Here is a 17704-nt window from a genome sequence, read left to right as displayed (position 1 = left end):
AGCGACCTACCTGTCAACCATGTGCTTTATTTACTCAGTCATACTCATAAGGCAGGGAGAGGAGGTACTGTTCTGACAATAAAAACAGTCCCGTACACCTAGTTTACTTTATCAGAAGAGAGGACAGACGATAGCTAGTAGTCTAGTTTTGATCTGTGCATGTTGTTATCTATGTGATTAGTCTAAGAATATATGCGATATTCTGTGACATAAAATACATGCTAGCAGGGAAGAAGTCTACGGACACTGCTGGGTAGCGAAGAAAGATTTCAATGACTTAGTGTTTTTTCGTTTTGCATTCATTACATCATCCACACCTGTGGAGTAATGGTTACCGTGTCTGGCCGCGAAACCAGGTGACTCGGGTTCGATTCCCGGTCGGGGCAAGTTACCTGGTTGAGGTTTTTTCCGGGCTTTTCCCCCTCAATCCAATATGAACAAATGCTGGATAACTTTCGGTGCTAGACCCCGGACTCATTTCATTGGCATTATCACCTTCATCTCATTCAGACGATAAATCACGTAAGATGTTGATAAAGCGTCGTAAAATAACCTACTAAAATAAATCCATTACATCATGTGATGTAGAGGGGAGCTTCTCCCAATATAAACTTTGTCTTGCCGACTACCGAAGAATGTTTAGTTTTGAGACCTTCAGAATGTGTGTTGTAGTAGGCTACATTGTAACAGTACCATGTATTGTACTTCATAAGCTGTGTAGAATTATTATGTATGTTGAGTAAGTATTGCACTTGTGCTTATGACAGAAGCCGAAAGGAAATGCATATTAATTAATTTTGAAAATTTCGCATGATAGGTTTTTTATTTTAATCTATGTAAAGATTAATTTTTTGGTCCTATAGAATTTTTCTCCTCTAACAATCATTTTATTTTAATGTTTGATAAATTAGTTGCCTTTTTTTGGAACGTCACTGTACAGTACCAGGAGACTGGACTGAACTTGGTTTCATGTACACATGTCTCTTCTTCTGCCGACTCCAACACAATGAAAAAGCTGCCTATAGTACGGACGTAGTAAACTTATTCTATCGGGTCCAAAATCTCGATGTCTGCTCATAATCAATATAACACTTTAAAAATTCAACATTTTGTTCCTACTTGACGTGGCCTCTTTTAAAATTGTATGATGAAATTATCTGAACTACATTTATTTTCTAAAACAGGCTACAATGAGTTTCGAAAATATATTGCATGTATTTTATTTTTCCGCTCTTGTCGATGTAGAATGGACACTGCAGTGCACGGTGCACTTGCCTTTATTTCAGGGATTATGCATCGATGTAACCCTCTCTGAAACAATAACCAATAAGTAAGCAGTATTTCCAATAGTAACTTGAGATTTTCTTTAATTTTGATTACCATAATTTAATTCGTTACTGATTGCTCGTATATATGAGGATATGGTGAAAGATTCCATCACGTGAACAATTAGACTAATATGGTAGACGATTAAATTTCTCTCAAATTAAACCTGTAACTCTATAGCTACAGTACAATGTTACGTTCGATGACAGACTGCGTACTTGCCAGTCACTGCCTCGCGACACAAGTACTACACAGAGCTTGCCTTCTTCCGAGCGACAGCATCAGGGGCGTCCAAACTACTACTAATATTCCAAATACTATTTAACTGTCTTATAGGTCGATTTAGAAAATTTGTTATAAATGCAACCTTTCAATGTACAAAATTTGAAAGTCCTATCCAACCTTTCAGTGTCGAACATTCCTTTGTCAGACGCTAGATAACCATAGCAGTTGATAAAGCGTCATAAAACAAGCAATTAAAGATACTGCAACTGATCAGGAAGAGAAAAAAGAAGTTGTCTGGGCCACTGGCTAAGAAGAAACTGCCTACTGAAGGATGCACTGGAAGGAATGGTGAACGGAAAAAAAGTTCGGGGAAGAAGAAGGCATCAGATGATAGACTGTTGGTCAGCATGCTGGCTTCCAGGTCAGGAAGTCCCGGGTTCGATTCCCGGGCTCGGCTCTCGGTGAATTTTTCTTGAAGAATGATTCCCTGGGTCTCTAGAGTCTGGAAATTTGTATGAATGTGAGTGTGATTGTGAGTGTGCCGGGTTAATATTAATTAACCAATCATCGCAAATATAAAAAAATACATCAGGACTGTCGCCCGGTAGTAACCTGAACACACGTTTCAGCATCACATTGTTGACAAGTAACTCCATCTGTTAGCACAACCATAAAGCATCTAATTGATGCTATAGAGTTACCAACAACGGAAAAAAAATTAAGATATATGGATCATATGAGGAGACAAGACCCATTCACAATGAAAATTAAACATAAACATAACATAAGCACAGAAGTTTACGGTCAAGTTAATGGGGTCATTCACAATGATTTACATAAACACTGCAATTAACATTACCGTTAGAGAATGACACGAAAGCGTTGTAAACTCCAAACTTTCATGCTTATGCTTACGTAATTTTAAAACAACACACAATCATATAGCGCTGAAGTATACAACAGGATATGATGAAATGACGTCGTTATGTTTCCATGGTTACCAAATATCTTCGCGGATATCAAATACGTTACTATAATAATACCGGACAGCTAGCAGTTTTGCGTGCGAACGACGCTGGTGCTGCTACCTAGGCGACCGGTGTGGAGATACTCGTGAAACAAGTAATCAACTGCAGTGTATATTGTTGCTGGGCTAGTTAATAGTTTCATTAATTGGTGCTGTGTTAAAATGTCAGGGTGTATGTGTGCTGTTTATAATTATGACAATTACAGCGTTACAAATTGCTCCAAATCGTACTTTCGATTTCAAACAGCTCATAAAACGTGAGTCAACAAAATTCGTTATTAGGCCTAATGCCTTTGTCTCTGTGTTGATAGAACAATAAAAATTAGCTTTTTTATTTAGGCCTAATAAATGAATAGAAGTTAAAATATATTGTACATTTTAAGGTTTTAGCAAATTAAGTTTTATTGTTGTCTACACACTTTTACTAATAATTATTACAAGCATCAGAATACAACCATTTTTATTTTTGCAGTTGTCAGCAATGGGTATATAAACAGTTATTGTAAATTCATTCCTAATGTCAGAACTGATTTTGTCTTACTAAACAAAGAAAAAATATGTAACAATTAATTACGGAAAGTAATATGAAGTATGGAATATTTCTCATAATATCCAGCTCTAATATAAGGTAATAATATTTTACATTAAATACTATTCAATATTTCTTAAGTGTTTCATATATAATTCCACATTAGTAACTCACGTTTTAAACAAAAGTCCGAATCCGGCTATGTTAATATTTGCATATATGGACGTAATTCCATCCCGCTCCGCTAGATGTCAGGTCCGCGATATTTCGCACTCACGCCAATGCTTCTATAATCTTTTCGCTGTAAGAAAAATCCTAATGTAAACAATAGCACGTGACTGAAGTGAGGCTTCATTGGCCGCTGTTTGGCGCCATAGATTCTCAGTACGTGTTCCCGCCTACTGTTGTACATTCTGTTTCATGTTAAACATTTCCAGTTACTCGACAAGTAGGCCTAACCTCACTACTATGCATTCATTTGCTTAGGAAACATTTACTTTATAATTACTACAATTAAATTATTTTTAAGTCTTATGTCTTCACAATGGACAGTTGAGGATACAGAAACCATACTTCGGTACTACGTGCTTACGTGAACAACTACGAGCTTAAGTGACGTCAGCTTGTTACAAGAACAGACTACCTCGGTATTACTGTTGGTATTCATCCGCGTTCATAGTGCATAACAAAATATAAAAGTAGCTTTTCTTTTACATAGCGTTTTACACGAGTGAAGTTAAATGTTTCACCGTATTTAACAACTAGAATTCAATTTTTTATTTCCAAATAATACAAGATTGTGGTTTCCAAATACGAACTATATTTTCCTGTGTTATGTAAGTGTTTCGACTGGGAGCCAATCACGGGTATGACAGCAACGTGCTTATGTTTACATTAGGATTTTTCTTACAACGAAAACAGTATAGTATACAGCTGTCCGGTATTATTATAGTAAGATATTTGCGGTTATGTTTATGTCCCCATCGTGAATGATGGTATGACTTTTCTATTTTACCATAGCGTTTGCATTCTTAAGCTTACATTATGTTTAATTTTCATTGTGAATGAGCCTTAAGAGGAAGATGTAAAATAGGAAAGATTGGAGAATACTAGATTTGCAGTGAAAAACCTGCCCTTGGACAGAGCACTGTGACTGAGTATTGTAATTGTTTTAATTGCATACATTCAGTGTGCAGAAAGCCAGTCCGCCACTGAGACTTTGTCCCGAATCCTTGCTAGATCTAGCGGAGTGCGTCCCCTGTTGTCCCTCGCCGCTCTGTTGGCCCCCAGGGCGACGAGGCTTTGTACCGCGGGCAGGGAGTTGTACCACCCCGCCGCCATGTGCAGAGGGGTCTGCATCTGATCGTTCACCGCCTCCAGGTCCGCGCCGTGATCGAACAGCAGCGCCACCATGGCATCGGCGTGGCTGGAGTGGGTTGCGGCGTGGACTGGAGTGAAGTCTGAATTGGATTTCGCGTTAACCAGAGCGCCCGCCGTGATCAGCCTGCGCGCCACGTCCAGGTGGCCGTAGTAGGCGGCCCAGTGGAGCGGCGTCAGCAGGGACGGGTCCACGGCGGACACGTTCGTGCCCACGACCAGCAGCGCGTCTGTCAGCGTCACGTTGCCGGTTTTTGCTGCTTCCAGCAATTTCTTCTCCCTCTGTGACTGGCTGAGTTTCGCGATCACCTGTGTTCAGATAACAGTTCACAAGGATAGTGGGTAATAATCCAAGTACTTTAAATAAAAAAATAACCATTGTCAAAAAAAACCACACGCATATATATTTATTTTTTTATATACGCAGTATTTTCTGACGAGACTAGCCTCATGGTCCAGTGGTCAGAGCTTCTGACTACAGTTCATGAGGTCCCGGGTTCGATTCCCAGTTAGAACACTAAGTACGGGGGGGGGTTAGTACTTAGGAATTGATCACGCTCGCCGCTAATAACCGCAAATGAAAAAAAAGTCATGGTAAGAATAACAAGAAAAAGGCCAAGCGAAAAACGGTGAAGACGAGGAGAACAAAAGGAAGACGAGGAGAACAAGGTGAAGACGAGGAGAACAAGGGGAAGATGATGAGAAAAAGGGGAAGATGATGAGAACAAGGGGAAGGCGAGAAAAAACAAGACGAAGACGAGGAGAAAAGTGGAAGACAAGGAAAACAAGACGGAAACAAGGAGAAACAAGACGAAGGCAAGGAGAACAAGGGGAAGGCGAGGAAAAACAAGACAAAGACGAGGAGAAAAGTGGAAGACGAGGAAAAACAAGACGAAGACGAGGAGAAAAGTGGAAGACGAGGGAAAACAAGACGGAAACAAGGAGAAACAAGACGAAGACAAGGAGAACAAGGAGAAGGCGAGGAAAAACAAGACGAAGACGAGGAGAAAAGTGGAAGACGAGGAGAAAAGTGGAAGACGAGGGAAACAAGGAGAAACAAGACGAAGACAAGGAGAACAAGGGGAAGGCGAGGAGAACAAGACGAAGACGAGGAAAACAAGACGAAAACGAGGAGAAACAAGACGAAGACGAGGAGAACAAGGGGAAGGCGAGGAGAAAAAGGCGAAGATGAGGAGAAAAAGGAGAAGACGAGGAGACGGGGAAGATGAGAAGAACAAGGAGATGACGAGAAGATAAAGACGAGGAGAACAAGGGGAAGATGAGGAGAAAAAGGCGAAGAGGATTAAAACTAGGGAAAGACGAGGAGAACAAGGGGAAGATGAGAAAAAAAAGATGAGGAGAAAAAGACGAGGAGAAAGGGAGGATGAGAAGAACAAGGAGAGGACGAGGAGAACAAGGCGAAGACGAGAACATTTTTAAAAATATGGCATAAAGTCTATGTGTAAGTCATAGAAATCTCCTTATGAAATATTAATTATATGAAAACACTTCGCCTTTTGTGTAGTTGATCTGATTAATTTGCCCCAGCCATTGTACATATACCTCAGCATTGTTTTATTTATTTGTTTTTTTTTTCGAATTGATGAGACTGAATTCTTGATCATTTGTCAGAATGGAGGCCCTATTATCTGGTTTATGTAGTCGTTCTTAATTGTATACATTAAAGATCAACACACATAAGCACTCACATGATGCATTTACAGGCCTATAAAATTTACTCACCTCAGTGAAATTCGCCCTTCTTTTGCAAGTGTCAACCTCGTCTCTTATGATATTCACCAAGCTCTGAAACACAAACGCGGCTAGGAATATATGGAGACCTTTAAATACAGAGTGAGGCATTTTCAGCAAACTATAATATTTGAAGTACCGTATGGTAAAAGTTTATGAAGGGAATAAAATTTGTGTTAAACAATCTAACAAGTTTTTATATATTTTTTATTTTATCTTATTGGGTTATTTTACGACGCTGTATCAACATTTAGGTTATTTAACGTCTGAATGAAATGAAGGTGATAATGCCGTTGAAATGAGTCCGGGGTCCAGCACCGAAAGATACCCAGCATTTGCTCGTATTGGGTTGATGGAAAACCCTGAACCAGGTAACTTGCCCCGACCGGGATTCGAACCCGGGCCAGCTGGTTTCGCGGCCAGACGCGCTGACCGTTACTCCACAGGTGTGGAAGTTTTAATACTTTTGGTTCTTCTTTATTTACACAATTGAAGTTATTTTTTTTAACCATATCCTTGTTGCGACTTGCAATACACTGCTGAAGTCATTTCTGGAACTATGTCGTGACTCGAAAATTGTGTTCAATTTCAGCGGAATCTTGTTCTTCAGCTCTTGGATATCGTGTAATCTATGACAGAACATCCTCTGTTTCAAATACTTTTGCAGAAGTTCTTCTCCGGACGCACCATCTCTCGACCTAGTTAGTAGATTCCATCTGGTACGGTGGGTTGAACTTCGGCGTAGCTCAGTCGTTAGAGCATCCAGTACGTAGAACTGGGGGGATCCCGGGTACGATCCTCGGCGCCGGAGCGAATTTTTCTCCATTAATAATAATAATAATAAATATCGTTTCAAATTCTTACATAATGGACAACATTTGGATAAAGTACCCATTTTGGAAATCAATAGACTTACTTGCCAATTTTTGAGCTGATATGTGAGATGGTTTATTTCCATATTGCTGACATTCAGAAGAGACTGAAAAAAAAAACACAAAATTTCCCTTAATATGATGAATAGCCTATTTTTTAAATCACATCTCTGATTTCTTTCATCAGTATTAATTTTATTAGTACATTACAATACATTACCTAACAATATTGAATAGGATTTGTATATCGCAAAATAGTTTGACTTACTTGCGAATTGTTTAGTTGCTCTGTGAGGTTGTGAACTTTCGAATTCGTAACACTCAGTAGAAACTGGGGGAAAAAAAGAATTATGTATCACTAGTATAACATTTTACACGAACGTGAAAAACAAAATTTGTAATGCTTAGGAAAACATGTCATATCTGGAGCCGTTTAGTATAACTATGAAAAATGTAAGTATGTTTTGTCCCTTCTTTTTAAATGTTATACAAAGAGTAGCCCAGCGAATAGAGATTATAAAGAATGGACACTCCGCGTCGGTAGGCGATGTTTGAATCCTGTGTCTCAACTCTATTCTCAACTATTATCTTAGCGTATGCTCGATTACACTACCTCTAGCGCTTGAAAGTGGAACTAACCGCTGACGCACAGAGAAACAAAACACAGGAAAATTCGCTCAGTGTCCATTCTTTATAATCTCTATTCGCTGAGTAGCCTAACAGTAAATTGCATTTAACCCTTAAATTGGCAAAGCTTCATTTCTCACACTAGTTTATTAAACCTTGTCGGACCGTAAAGAAAACAACTATCGCGATGTCCATATTTTATATGTTGTACAATATTATAGTATTGTGAAATTTTAATTTTCCTACCATTTTTTCTATTAATCTATTAAAATTATAGCATATATGAGTAGTTTAATATCAAAGACGGACATCTGTCGTCTCCATAGTTTTGATCTGGAGGCAATTTTTTTGTTTCACAGTGTTCTTTGTAATATTTAACAGAATTTATTTTATAAATAGGCCAGTGTTAGAGTTTGCATATGGTTTCAATATAACTGGAAAGAGCATGAAAAATTGTATAAAACCCACAGCTATCTAAATTTCGATTGAGGTCAGATGTCCGTCTTTGATATTAAGCTACTCATATAGCCTATTAACCTGTTGTATTCTATAAGATACTTTGTCAATTTAAGGGTTAAACCTCCTTGTTATGTTTGAACGACCGGAGAAGCAAATGTTTACATATTTTACGATTACATTTCTGTAGTGCTCGGGAAAAGTGGCACAAGTCAAAAATGTTAATTTTACATTAGAAGGAAAAAAACTGTCTTCACACTGGTTTATGTCGATTTGATTTTCTTCTGTATGAATTATTGTAATGGGAGAAATACTTATGTCTCTTTTCCCAAGCGAGCAGATGTTCCGTAAGTTGTCAATAAATTAATAAAAAATGTTTGTGGAAACTAACTTATGCTACTTTTCTCACGCACTGCAGATTTGATAGATCTACTATTGCTGCTGTGAGGTAAGCAATTTTCTTGTGAAATTGTGTCGATTTGTTAGTCTCCTGTATTTTCTATAAAATATTTTTGCAACCCTGACCATGATAGTTTTACTGGTTATGAAAATTTTGATTAATACTCGATCCTCTAATATTTCATAATATATTGGTAATTTAAATTTAGTTACACATTTCACGCAGCTAAAGTAACCGTCAAGTATTTAAGCCTTTTTCTAGCATTTTTCTAAAATAAAAGTAGGTACTGTATTGCAATATCAAAACCTATATATTTAAATAAAATCGCTATTAAAGTTCGGAATAAATTTTCAGATAAACTTTACAAAATGACATGCAAAAACTACAGTCATGTGATAGAAAAACAAAAGATCAAAACGGAGCGAAATAGGGATTAATAACAACTTTTCGCAAGAACTAGACTCCATTATTTATCGAAACCATTTTACCACTTTAAATATCTTACAAGTTCGAACCTAAAATGACGTTTCAATGTGTCAGAAATCTTGCCAGCACTCTTTAAAATGAACAAAATATCACGTTACTAATATTAGTGAGTCTATTCTCGTTCAGAATCTATATTCTTTAAACAAGTTTCCTTGGTCATTTATAATTGGTCGCCTTATTATGTTATACTCCAACCAACGTAAGACTCGCTCTTAACGTATTATTCCGCGCGCGTGTTCGTTTAAAACCCTACTCTAAACTACGTATTATGTTACAGCTTATTGATTTCAAATGTATTTTTCACATTTATACGCTTCTGTTCACGATATGGAACAGTAAATGTAAATAAAACATTGACGTCACAAATTGAACGAACTATACCAGCTATTTATACATTTTCTCAATTACGAATTTATTTGACAAACACAATATCATTCGCCACTATATTTCTGATGCGTTGCCATGACAAACGAGATAAACTTTCGTTTGTCAGTAATACAGGTCACGTTTATGAGAAATTTTAGTATATAATTTAAGAAAGAATAAGGGCACGCCACATCTTTGCTATAAAATTGTGAAATAATAATTCGTATACCCAAGAAAAGAAATGAAAAGTAAAGAACTATTTCTTCCTTTCCGCCCTGAGTACTTCGGTCAGTGTTCACATCACGGGCGGTTTTTATTTTGGATAGACTGTATACAGTTTAGATGTCCATGCCGAAAGGTCTGAAATTGCCAGTACTTCGAAATTCATTGAAAGTAAATTAAATTACGCTCACGGAGTAAACCCGAAAGTGCGGCAACACTGTAGCAGTGAGTGACTCCCGATGCCCGACAATAGTTGTTCCTCAGGAAAACTATAGACCTACGGTCTTACTAATAAAAACTCTATATACAGACGTTTAACTGTCTTATACTTATACAATGAGTAGCTCGTTTATAAGTCGTGTGTAAATTCCTTACTAATAATCACTACATACGTCGTGTATAACAGTATAACTGTTACACAGCTACGTCATAGTTTCGTCATTACTTCGTTACGAAAGGTAATAGAATATCTGAGGTTCTCTACTGGATCCGGTAGAGCGCTCTAGTGTGGCGTGTTAAATATCGATAGTACAACTGGCTCTAATCGATTACCACACTACATTTTGGTCAAAGAGTACAAGCTACAGCAATATTATTCTAATAATTCTATGATCTCTGGTTTGTTCTTCTGTGGTTACAAGGTAAACATCATCATAAAATGACAGTCGATACGAACAGCTGTTAAAGGGGCGGCCATTTTTTCCCTATATACAACGCTTAAACGAGAGTTTCGTGTATATAACTACTGCAAAGCAATTCCTATTGTATAGTTACAGCCTGTTTATACGTCCATAGCTTATTCACGGTTTATTAGTAACGTTTTCTGTCTCAACTCTGCATAAGTCTTGTATAAAAACTATACACGGTTTATTAGTAAGACTGCTACACTACAGAATATTCCCTGAAGATTTTGAAGTAGGTTGACTACTTATAGTCTGCATTATGCAGGGCAGGCTATATTATTCTCCAAAGCATTTAACTTACCTGGGAACTGTTGAGCTGATGTGTGAGGCTGCTGACTTCCTTATTACTGATGTTCAGAAGAGACTAGAAGAAGATCGAAAAGAAATTGTTAGCGGCTTAATATTAACATAAAACCTCGTATATTAAGCATAGACTATTAATATAAATAATAGAATGTTATAATTTTAAGATTTATATGAATACATGCGCCTACTGAAAGCCGGGGCGAATATAGCTACTTGGCGCCTCTAGGCGGAGAAAAATATTTCCGCCCCTTATTTCGTCCTATATACTTCATTTGGAACAAATGAAATAATTGATTCCGCGTTATTATTACTGTTTCTAATATCGGAAACGCCTGACTCAGATAAACCACACACTCCACTATTTTCGGTACTGCTCGCCACATTCTTACACTCTGATGTATCTGGACTCGAACTGGAACAGGCTGACTGTGTTTGTTTGTATTTTAAATACCACATCTATTTTTGCACTTTTCCTCACAATTTCCTCTTTTTTCCATTGCCTTATATTTCGCAAGTTTCCGGTATTGTTGTTTAGTCAGGTAAATTTTTGCCCAACTGCACGCGAGCGATTGAACTGTAAACAAGCCAGCGGGTGTACCACAAATATGTCAAATGCTTGCTAGTCTTTCTCATGTAAGTAATAGAAGTGTGACAGCATTACAGTCGAGCCGTTCTTATTTCCGGCAGCAAATCACACGACAGCTTCTGGTCAGCTGACACGCTGCTTCACTGGGAGTGGTTGTCGTCAAGGTTATGCAGACGACATACCGCTTCCCGTTCACGGTGGATGTTACTGCGTTGCCAAGTCTACCCTTGTACTCTTAACGAAGTTTTAGCACATGTCTAGTCGTAAACATGGAACGAAAAATTATTTCCTACGATAAATAATTAGTAATATATGAATACATAATATTATATATATTATTGTTATTGTTGATCCTAGCATCCCAGGACACAGAAGACTTACATTGTTGTGCTATGATTGGTTTTTCCGACCATTTGAAGTAACGATTTTCGTAAATACAGAAACAACATTAGAAATTACTAAAATGGGAGAAAGCTGTAAAATATAATAAATAAACATTTTTTATGTGAATGAATAACTAAAACCACACAACCTGTAAATTAAGTAAAATATGTTAGTATTAAAACTTTTGTCATGATAAGTCATTGCTACATAAAAAAATTACACGAAGAACCTTGCCTAACGGTATTGTTCAATTTAGAGGTGCTACGCCTAGATCACTACAATCATTGTTAGTACCTGCCGCCGCCATAGTTCTCAGTTTATTTTCTTCTTTGCCGGATTGTCCGTACTTCTCTGTCGTTATTTGAGAAACCGCGAACTTGTTCACATCACACGCATCAGCTGTTCATTGCACCACTTGCATTAAAGGCAATAAACTACCCTTATTTTACGTTCATTTTCGAAATAATCTCTAACGCTAAGAATCATTTCTCTGCTTTGCGAATTGATGGTCTTCCGACTCCTCCGCGGCATTGTGATGCTGAAAACTCAGCGATAACACAGCACTAACAACAATACCGACTGATTGTTCGACAACCAGCTATTAGAACTGCGTCCGTTCACTATTGGCTTGACAGAGATTTAGCAACACCGCTATTGCCTACCTTCTTCGCGCCAAAAGTCGAGAAGGCGTGGCCACGCCGGAAATAAGAACGGCTCGACTGTAGTAGTAAATAGTGATAGGCGAAGTTGTTCTTTTCCCGGAACAGTTCCGACTGTTCCGGTTCCGAAAAAATACTATGTTCCAAATAACAGTTCCGAAATAACAGTCACCAGTGGTGATGAGTCGGAGTCGTTGAGTCGTTCAAACGAACGGTACAGTACCTTCCCTCTTCACCATGCTGCTCACACTGGAGCACTCATAGGCATGACATAGTACACATTCTTATCTATAGATGGCACTGCAATGCACATTCGAATCGATTTTGGAAAATTGCTGTGCATGCGGACAGAACTCAAAAGCTCAATGTTAGTAATTACACAGCTGTTGACTACAAGGACAGAATACAACACTTTGTTTTCGTACATAAAGTTATAAAGACATGGTAGCCGACTAAAAAAAAAAATAACATAACATTTAAAACATATGGTATGTAATTTCTGTTCTCTCTATTACATAATAAAAAAAACAAATCATTAATTTTTATTTTTACTTTTCTTAATGCACAGTTATAATAATAATAATAATAATAATAATAATAATAATAATAATAATAATAATAATATATTACAATTTCATAAATAAAAAAGATATATATTGGCAGTACTGAAACCTGGAAACCCCGCAGTGGGTTAGTAAAATGTTGGAATCGCATCTTTACCAAAGTGTAATTTAAACTTCGCATTAAACCTCGCTCTCCAAATCAGTACTTATATGGGTAGTTTCCAACAAATTATGCTACAACATTTTTGTCGTTCTTTGATAACAGAGAAGATAGCACAAAAACTTGTGCTTGTCAGACTTAACCTCAACAAACGACATACAGACATTGTAACTAAACCACTCATTACCATTTACGACTTTAACCTTTGTATAAAATCAGCTGATCAATGAATTAATAATAGTATGCGTACTTTATGACTTTGTAGAATGTTTATAAAACAGAATTAGTCAACTAATGGTGAAATAAACCATAAAGCGGGAATGAATATTATAGATTATTAAATACTTACTATAACATTACATATGATTGGCCAGTCTTACAAATGTTGATATTAAAGTTCGCGCCACCGCAAGGATTTCAATTTCCATGCGCCCCCCTCCAACCACGTGAGAGTTTCAAGTACCAACGTCATCCAACGAAGTTCCAAGTATAACATAAAGAACAACGAGAACAGTGTAACTGCAGCTGTCGTTGGTTCATCGGAACAAGCTCCGACGTTCCGACTGTTATCTCGGAGTCGGAACATACCTTGTGCAACGCGGTACTGCGAGCCCGCAACAGCTGGGCAAGTGAGCAGCTTGGAGTCGGAACACTGTTATTTCGGAACAGGAGGTTCCGACCTACTGTTCATTTTTGCAACAGTTCCGAGACCGGAACAGTTCCAAAATAACTGTTGTGTTATTTTTTACCCATCTCTAGTAATAAATAATGTTAGTCATTTGTTTCGAGAATAGTTGTGGCTATGGAGAACGGCTGAAGTAGCCATACATAAAGCAGTTAGTCAGGTGTGGCCGTCATCATCTATAGTAGGTTTTAGATTTCATTTCACACAGGCTTTGTGGAGAAAAGTTCAAACTTGAGGGCTATCTTTCGAATACAAACAAAACAGTACTGATATCGGTAAATGGTTGCACTGTGTGTTCGGTATAGCTTTGCTCTCTCCCGAGGAAGTAGGAGATGCCCTTTGTAGAAGATATAATTAGCATAAAACCCAACAATCCGAATGTTACAAGTTTTTCAGATTAGGGCCTATATTTAACAACTTTCATAGATTCTAATTCTGTTTCCTCCAAAAATTTACGCTTCTAACAGTATCATATCAGAAAGAACAACCAATGCTTGTGAAGCATTCCACAAGCGTTTCGGACTTAACTTTAACAGTGCACATCCATATATGTACAACTTTCTTGATGCTATCATTCAAACGCAAACAAGCACTTACATCAAAATGAATGATACAGGTATTTACAAATCTAAATCTTCCAGCGAAAAGCGTAGGCAGTACATAGAGGAATTAATTTTAAAATATAGGCAAGAATTATCTCACGATTACATTTTCTAAAGAATGTTTGTTACTATTACAAGAAAGTCACACAATTTAAATGCGTATTTTAACTTCTTGACAAATGCCCTGTTCTAATACGGGTATGCATATTTTAACTTCGGTGTGCATATGACACTCATTTTTAATCATACTTACAGTATGAATGGCAAATAGACTACCATTCATAGAGAGTTCTAAGTTTCCAAAAAATGGGAAGGAAAGTGCATGAATAATCGCCGTGCGCAGTTGACCTGTACCCAAAACTGACCGCCGCGAGCAGTCGGGCGCTTTAAAACAGGTAGAAATTTATCTTGCGCGCAGTCGGGATCCTCGTAAAGCAACTAGGCCAGGAGATCTTTCCTCATCCATTGCATACATCGCTGATTAGCTACATATTACGCTGATCAGATTTCAGATGCAGTTCTTCCTCTGACACATATCGTCAAGTGAGATGTACTGTCTGATAATAGATGTACATATCAGCCAGAACCTCAATCAGAGGCGTTTCCGGTATTGAGAACCACTTAGCTTTTTCAGACTGTCACTCATTATAATGAATATTAAAATATAAATCACCTAGGTACAAAACAACTGCACTCTTTACCGTTTCAAATTAAATTGAACTGCCAAGCGTCCGACTGCTACAATGGCTGGCGGTATTACTTTAGAATTTGAGTCTGAATGGGCATTATTGAGTCTTATGACAGAGTTAGCGGCGTCTCTCATCACAAAGCTTATGGTTTATCTTTAAAAAAAATCTGTGTGATTTTAGTTTCGAATTGTAACAGAAATGCCATTAATATTTTACTGACTACCAAACAGGTCTAATAGCTGCTCTTTTCAATCACACTCACCTGGCACTGTAAAATCTCAGTCTGACTGTGGAATTCTATATTCTCTATATTCTTTACAGATTTCAATATTGAGTCGATTTTATTCTCCACCAATTCGTACCGATATCTAAATCTCTTGTCAAGTTCGGACACCGCATAGGTATCTTGCATCATCTTATCTTGTTTATCAACTTTATTTTCCAGGCTATTCACTTGCTCTTCTAGATGCAATTTTAAAACTTTATGTTGCTCTTGCAGATTTGATTCAGCGTTGTTCAATGTCTGTCTGAGATTTGACTCTAAGCTCTTCAGTTGTTCCTGCAGGAGAGACGTCACTTGATATATCTTATTACTCTCTTGTTTCAGTAAGTCTTTGAGTATACTGGATCTTTTTTCTTCTTCCTCAAATTTATTTCTAACCATATTCTCAATGTCCGATAGGCTGTCCTCTAGGTTGTTTAGATGAGGAAAGGAATTTCTCCATTCCTGCACGCTTTTTGTCAGATTAACGTGTTTAAGAGCAAGTGGCAGGAACTGGAGCAGCAGGAGTTGAATGTGCATTGGAACCGAAGTATTGTCCTGCAGCTCTGCCATCTGTGAACAGATGAACAGTGCTCGAATTGATATGCTGTAAGGACACCAAGATCGAAAATCTGTGTGCAAATGACTGGAATTAATAAAATTCAATATCATTAATTCAATTCAAGTGCCCTGATACAGCCTCGTGAAATCAATAACTCACTAATAACATTAGCATTCGACAGTGGCTTATAGTCTTCTTACAGTAAGTGGCTCAGTCGGTTAAGGCGCTTGCCTGCCGGTCTGAAGTTGCGCTCGGGCGCGGGTTCCATCCCACCTTGGGCTGATTACCTGGTTGTGTTTTTTCCGAGGTTTTCCCCAACCGTAAGGTAAATGCCAGGTAATCTATGGCGAATCCTTGGCCTCATCCCGCTATCACCAATCTAATCGACGCTAAATAACCTAGCGTCGTTAAATAACCAACTAAAAACAAAAAAATAAAAAATAAATAAAAATAAAAAAGGTCAATTCTGCCATTTCAATGGAATTCCTTGTCACAAAGTATCAGGGGCTGCAAGACAACAAACACCTTTAAGAACAGCTTAAAAGATAACCTTATTAGCATTTCACTCCAATCATACTGATTTTAACTATCACTGACTACACTGTTACTTTTTTCTTTAGACATCATCCTGATTGTGCCGTATTTTCAAAATTGTCTCATAATAATCTCTTTCTATTATCTAATATCATTTGAAATATATTAACATTCTATGTATTTTAGTTTAATTCTGCTACACAGTTTATTTCAGTGTTTAATTAATAGTTCATAGTATTTTGTTGTTTAATTCGTAAATAACTCTTGTATACAAGTAACTCTCATCTAAATCAAATTGTTGAATTCTTTGTAAGTTCATTCATATGTATATACACTTTTTGCTGGTTAAGTGGAAGAGAAGGCCTTACGGCCTTAACTCTGCCAGCTGAAATAAATCATTATTATTATTATTATTATTATTATTATTAATACCAGTATTGTATTTCATTTGTATTGTTGTATTCATTCTATTTTTATATTTTACGTCAAATATTATTTTTTTTAATATATTGCAACAAACCGTTGCTCATGACATTAATAAATGGATTGATTGATTGATTGGATTGATACTCAGTAGGCCTACGGAAAAAAAATACCTTTTCTCACTTACTTACTGGCTTTTAAGGAACCCGGAGGTTCATTGCCGCCCTCACTAAACCTCGCCATTGGTCCCTATCCTGAGCAAGATTAATCCAGTCCCTATCAATATCTCACCTCCTTCAAATCCATTTTTATATTATCCTCCCATCTACGTCTCAGCCTCCCCAAAGGTATTTTTTCCTCCAGCTTCCCAACTAACACTCTATATGCATTTCTGGATTCGCCCATACGTGCTACATGCCCTGCCCATCTCAAACGTCTGGATTTAATGTTCCTAATTATGTCACGTGAAGAATAAAATGCATGCAGTTCTGCGTCGTGTAACTTTCTCAATTCTCCTGTAACTTCATCCCTCAAGTTGCGGATAGAGGAGACGGCCTCCTGATATGAAGGGTATCTACGAATATATTGAATAAGCATTCGCGGACAGCCGATAAGGGGTGGTCCTCCAACTTGGGCTAACAACCCATCACTGTAAAAAAACAGCTTGTTACGAAATCACACCATAAGCCCCGGAATGGAACTGGTTCTCCGGTACGACCACAGCAAAGACCTTTTCTACATAATTATAATATTTATTAAAAGACTTTTCTTCGGTTGATAGCCCTGTACAACTTGTACAATTTGAATGGCTCGTCTCGTACTGCTTATGATAATAATAATAATAATAATAATAATAATAATTTTTATTTATTTATTTACACTTTTATTTGTTTATTCATTTATTTGTCATCTGTTCATATATATTTTATTTTATTTTATTT

The 17704-nt window shown here is 37.3% G+C and overlaps 1 protein-coding gene across 5 annotated transcripts in view; it reads right to left on the bottom strand.

Moving 5' to 3' along the window:
- Nucleotides 1–310: 310 nt before the first annotated feature.
- Nucleotides 311–17704, bottom strand: part of LOC138691448 (zinc finger protein 708-like) — a 57685-nt gene continuing 40291 nt past the window's right edge. For 4 of the 5 annotated variants that reach the window (XM_069813416.1, XM_069813435.1, XM_069813441.1 and 1 more), the window contains 6 exons: nucleotides 15245–15817; nucleotides 10650–10712; nucleotides 7377–7439; nucleotides 7153–7215; nucleotides 6228–6290; nucleotides 312–4793 (listed from right to left, as the gene is read on the bottom strand). In XM_069813416.1, coding sequence (XP_069669517.1) covers nucleotides 4293–4793; nucleotides 6228–6290; nucleotides 7153–7215; nucleotides 7377–7439; nucleotides 10650–10712; nucleotides 15245–15817 — 1326 coding nt within the window. In that variant the 3' untranslated portion in view covers nucleotides 312–4292. Of the gene's footprint in view, nucleotides 4794–6227; nucleotides 6291–7152; nucleotides 7216–7376; nucleotides 7440–10649; nucleotides 10713–15244; nucleotides 15818–17704 lie in introns of all 5 variants that reach the window. The other variant, XM_069813399.1, reaches the window with a different exon arrangement.

Source organism: Periplaneta americana, chromosome 2 (genome assembly GCF_040183065.1).
Source record: "Periplaneta americana isolate PAMFEO1 chromosome 2, P.americana_PAMFEO1_priV1, whole genome shotgun sequence".
In the NCBI taxonomy this organism is placed as follows: Eukaryota; Metazoa; Arthropoda; class Insecta; order Blattodea; family Blattidae; genus Periplaneta; species Periplaneta americana.
Note: the sequence above shows the minus strand (reverse complement) of the source record. Positions and strands in the feature narration are given on the sequence as shown.